General features: G+C 32.7%; 1 protein-coding gene across 1 annotated transcript; it reads right to left on the bottom strand.

Moving 5' to 3' along the window:
• Positions 1 to 434: 434 nt before the first annotated feature.
• Positions 435 to 3,901, bottom strand: LOC127093097 (cysteine and histidine-rich domain-containing protein RAR1). Its single transcript, XM_051031996.1, has 5 exons — positions 3,641 to 3,901; positions 2,487 to 2,569; positions 1,249 to 1,403; positions 888 to 1,129; positions 435 to 804 (listed from the first exon to the last, which is right to left on the bottom strand). Exons 1-5 carry the CDS (start codon positions 3,740 to 3,742, stop codon positions 709 to 711), a joined length of 678 nt encoding a protein of 225 aa, XP_050887953.1. The 5' UTR covers positions 3,743 to 3,901; the 3' UTR covers positions 435 to 708.
• Positions 3,902 to 5,297: the final 1,396 nt, after the last annotated feature.

Below are 5,297 nucleotides of genomic sequence, written 5' to 3'. Positions count from 1 at the left end.
ATCCCAAACCATGGCCTTTGCCTCCTGACAGAGAGGGAAGGAACCAGACTACACAAAACAATGGGAAAATGTCATAAAAATTTCTTTTACCTTTTCTTTATTTTTTGCACATTTTTTGTACGGTATCTTAAAATATGAAATCGTGTTGTAAACAAATGTTTTCAAGAAAACAACATAAACATGGAATCTACTTAAAAGACCCGACAATATCCTTTCCTTTTCTGAACCAACAAAATGAAGAGCTCATCCTCTGCTCTTCACTAATCCTAAGATAAGATCATTATAGCACCCAGAATTTTTTTTTTAGGTCAAACTAAGATGGAGGAAGCTTGAAACTACTATATGAGATTTACTTAGAAAAAAATAATGGAAGAACTTATTGATGGCTATTATTAGGATCTAATCTAGAAAGTGATGAGAAATCTAATTAAATATTCACTAATTTGTTCACACCTTTATTAGCTTCTATTTGTAATAGGGTTTGCTTTGTTCCTAATTAACCAATAAAAGAACTTTCCACACAAATAAGAGACTGAAGTCAGCTCAACGGCCACAAAATTTGCAGTAAAGGTTGAACAATGAAGTACCTCCTAGTCAACAAGGACTATATATCTTAAAAAGTAAAAACAAACACATTCTGTTCAAAACCATGACCTTTATCTATTGATTACAGGAAGAGAACCTCTTTTCTGGTATCTTCTTCATTGATCAGGACACTGGATCAGCATTATGCCATCCCTTTGTGCAAGGAGGAATGGCTATAAACTCATCAAATTCATTTACATGAATATCACAGCAATCCCACTGCAAGATAGATAATATGACAAATGAAAAATCAGAACTACAGAATATACTTAGAAATATTTACTTGAATATATAATACTAACCCCTTTCATCCGGTCATGAAAAACAGCAGGGCCGGGATGGTAACTGCAAGCGGAGTCATGATTATCCCTTTCCTTGAAAGTGTGACCGCATCCTTTATTTTTGCATGTTTGGGGCTCATTTATGTCAACTATTTTTGGAGGAGGTTTTGAAGCCTTAACACTTGAACTGCTTACTGCAGATGCATCTCCAGAAAGATTTAAAGGTTTGTCTCCAATAGTAGTTACAGGTTTGCCTTGTGAGCCTACAAAATAGGAGAGGGTTGGTAGAAGAAAGTTTAACATGGGAAACATGATTTAGGGATTATACCAAAAATAACAAATAGGACTTAAGACAGTGCCAAAAGCAAACAAAAATGATTACCATGATCTGAGCAAAAGAAACCTTGCCGACACCTAGAACAAGAAGAGTCCTTCATCGAAGCATTGGTTGAGGGAGCTGCAGTTGGAGGGGGTACATGTTTTTTCTTAATCGGTGCAATTACTTGCTTCTCTGTCGTATGTTTTCCTGTCTTACATCTTCATTGTAAAGAAATTTTAATCAATAGATGCAGGGCATTCTAAAATGATATGAAAAGGAATAGACAAGTGTAATTATTTTTAGAGTAAATTACATTTTCCTCTCCTAAAAAAGTGTAATTATTGTATTTACCATGTCCTCCACTTTAAATAAACCTATAATTCCCTTCTTTAAGAGATGAATACATATTACTTGTGGCATGTTATTCTAAATGATCCTTTAACAGGCGGTGAACATCAACAAAACAAGCCTAGCAATAATCTTCTGCGTGCAACTTTCAAGTCACTGGTAACTAATATTAACCTTGGGAGAAAACAGAATGTAAGATCTAATACTATAAATAAAGGTTTGGAAGAGATAGTCAGACCGAAGCACAATCAACCTTGGGAGAAAATCATGATGCCCCGAGAAGCAGCAAATAATCTCACTTGTAAATATTACAAGAGTAGTGCTATTTAGTGCAGACAAAGTGCACGTGTGAGAAGTGAAAGAGAGTGATAAAAAAAGGAAGAATTACTTTGCAACCAAAGGTTAAGCAAAAAGTACAAATTACTTGCGTAGCAAGGAATTAAGCATTATCTTACAGGAAAAATTTGCACAAGAATTATTGCTAAGGGGGCGGGCCCTCTTCTGATTTCCATTTCATTATTATTACATTTAGAAACCCATGTTTTGATCAATAATCATTTAATGCCACAAAAAAAGAACCTTTAAGATATGAATTCATATTGGAAATGGACACGTTATACAAATGAAACTCACAAAGGCTATAGATTTTGAATACAGTTCATTGCTCTTGAAATAGATAATTCAGTTAAGATTTGAAGTGATTTTTGTACAAATCAACCACGCAGAAGTGGCAAATAAAATCTATCTTATTTAGCACAAAAACATTCATAATCCACATGGCAAATTTTGCCTACACATTTCTATGACCCTTCAGCCTTCTACACAAGAGGAAATCAACTCAACAACATATCAATACATTCTACTCATAAAAGTGGACCCTTCTTAATTGAACAGTTGAATAATTCCTCATTATTCTAAAACAACAGACTACAGAAAAGGAACAGAGGAGATACCCTGGAATTTCCAAAAACAAGCTAAAATCATGACTTCTTTTCTTGCAGCAACTCCATTCTTTCATTCCATCATGAAATAGAGGCTGGAAATTAAAGTGAAGTTATGAATTTATGATTTTGCAAAAGTGATATCTGAACATTGTTCAAAAGAATAAAAAAATGAAGAAATAGATTAATAGGCACAGACTTACTCCCTGAATAAATCAAGATGCCCCGCAACAAATCCAAGCACCAAATATGCCAGAAGGAAAGTGAATCAATAAAATATACATGAAAAGCAATGGCATAAAAATCATAAAACAACAATGTATAGTAAAATTTAAATCAAGAGTCCATAGATGAACACGTAACACATTCCTCCAAGGTTAACAATGGATGAAAATACTGGTTTTCATCAAGTATATATATGTAACATCAAAATAAATAACTCTCCCAAAGTGTTTAAAGAATTATATTAAGGACATAAACTAATATACCATATATGAATTTCAAAACAAGTTACGACTCATAATGACAACAAAAAAACAGTAGATAGCCAAGCTGCACAAAGTTCGATTGTGCCATCCATTTGGCATCTGTCTCCTTTTTCTTCTTTGTCTAACCCATTACCATCACTAATAACATAGCAGGGCAGTAAGTTGGGACCAAAGAGAACTTGTGTCTTTGAACAAAACAAGGGAGATTAGTGAGGACACAGACACTACGTAGGAAAACAATAGACATGGTGTATGCGGGAGTGGGAACAAATATGCAATGTGCTAGGGCTGTATCATGCACATCTGATTCAAGAAATTTTGAGGGTTTGGTTTCAAATGTTTCTATCCATTTGATAAAGGAAAAAATGATAAAAAGTAACCCAAGAAAGCCATTTCAGAACTGCGTTGCACGTCCCAGTCTACTTCTTGGCTCACCCACTGCAGTTTAATTACTCAACAAATAAACCCTAGCTAACATTACATTATATTGGTTAATGATTCCATGGATCTAAATTCCAAAGTACTAACGAAACTGTCTTATGGGATCCTAGGTCAAACATGTGTCAAGAGAATTAACATCATAGAATGTCAAAATCATAAGCACAAGAAAACTTCAACAAAAACAAGATAAGGCCAAGGCAAGACATGAAAAGAATTAGGGGAAAAGTAGAGTAGTACCGATTCGTGGTATTGACAGGAATCGTCAAGATTGTCGTCGTCGGTGAACGTAGCATTGCAACCAATCCTCTGGCATCGAACTTTAACATCGGTTTTCTCCATAACAACCCTAATCACAAGAACTTTATATTCCTTACACACGCAAAACGCAAACGAGAATTGGAACTGGTAGGGTTTTTGTTAAAGATAAAAGATGAATTAAAGTAAAAGAGACCGAATCTTTACAGTTTCCACTTCACTTTGAAGGTTCCAAGATTAGGGTCGTAATTATTTTTTATTGATTATTGATATATTTTAATTATTATTAATGCGAGTTAAAAGAATTTAGTAAATTATAAATCCTATCTATCTTATTTATGATTAAATCACCTCGTAAAATCCTTTTACATTTTTAGTGTATTTTAATTAAATTTTTTATAAATATTATGCACTTTGTTGTAATTATATATTTTTTTAAAAATATGAAATGAGTGATTTTATTGTATAATGAGCATTTACAACAAAATAAAAATTTGATTAAAATTTATATAGTGAATTTTTTTTGCTAAAATCAACATTTTTTACTATATATCAAAATTCGATTGAAATTTAATACTATACATTGAATATAACATCGGCAATAAAAAAATAAATATATTTCATACAGAACTCACAATATATAATCACATTTACTCTTTTCCACACTTAGAAAATGAAAAATCACATGTTTTCTAATAGACCTTCGAATCTTAAGTTTATCATATATTTTATGTTGACCCTAAGCATCGGACTTTAATTTCTTTTCCAAAGTCAATTCTTTAATTATGGATAACATCTGCAATGTATCGATTCCAAAAGCACTGTATTCCATAAACTATTCAAGATATACTTGTCCATTATTTACACATAATTGCCTACACATATCGCAATATGTATATGTAAATAAAGGGTGGGAGATCATTGTTTCATGGAAGAAACGATTGTGACCCTAATAATGATGAAGCTTTCTTCTTGTGCTGAAGACCAAGAAAAAGAGAAACTTATAAGATAGTGCAAAATTCCAAAATACATCTTCAAGCATAACCTCTCCCTTTAGCTTAGCATCTTCGGGCACCATTGGTTCACACTTAAGTTCAATAAGGTCAATCTTGAATTTTCCCTGAGTTTCATCACAAATTATATAAGGAAGACCAACAAAATGAATAAGTCCATTACATACATATTCATTCAAGTGATCACGAAGGATCTTAAACCTTAAGATATTCTCAAGAACACTTGCTTTGATCACAATGGTTAATATTTTCCATCATCGTCTATCATTGGATCAGAGGTTTTATAAAAGTTATATACTTAAAAGTATACTCTTCTTTTGAACAACTTCATTGATAATCATCAAAGCTTTGAGTTGCAAAGCATACCTGTAAAACAGTAAGGTTTCATCTTTGGTGCCAACATTTTCTTAGGCTTAAGTATATTATTTCCAGAAGGTTTAGGGTTGTTGTTGTTAGATCTTTTCAATTTATCAAAACAAAAAGGTTACATTCGACCAACTCTTTTACAGTATGTGCATTTATAGACTGAAAGATTATTTTTCTTGTGAACTATACATTTGCCAAGTTTCTTGTCCTTCTTAAATCCCAGTCAATTTTTATTTAAGAAAGATCTTTGACTGGATAAG

This window comes from Lathyrus oleraceus, chromosome 6 (assembly GCF_024323335.1).
Source record: "Lathyrus oleraceus cultivar Zhongwan6 chromosome 6, CAAS_Psat_ZW6_1.0, whole genome shotgun sequence".
NCBI lineage: Eukaryota > Viridiplantae > Streptophyta > Magnoliopsida > Fabales > Fabaceae > Lathyrus > Lathyrus oleraceus.
This window is presented reverse-complemented; position numbering and strand designations above follow the sequence as displayed.

Excerpts from the sequence above, each read along its gene's own strand:
- LOC127093097 (XM_051031996.1), bottom strand. The coding sequence starts at position 3,742 with ATGGAGAAAACCGATGTTAAAGTTCGATGCCAGAGGATTGGTTGCAAT. Across the intron at positions 1,130-1,248 it reads TTTCTTTTGCTCAGATCATG|GCTCACAAGGCAAACCTGTA; the intron begins GTAATCATTTTT and ends CCTATTTTGTAG. Across the intron at positions 805-887 it reads TTCATGACCGGATGAAAGGG|TGGGATTGCTGTGATATTCA; the intron begins GTTAGTATTATA and ends TCTATCTTGCAG.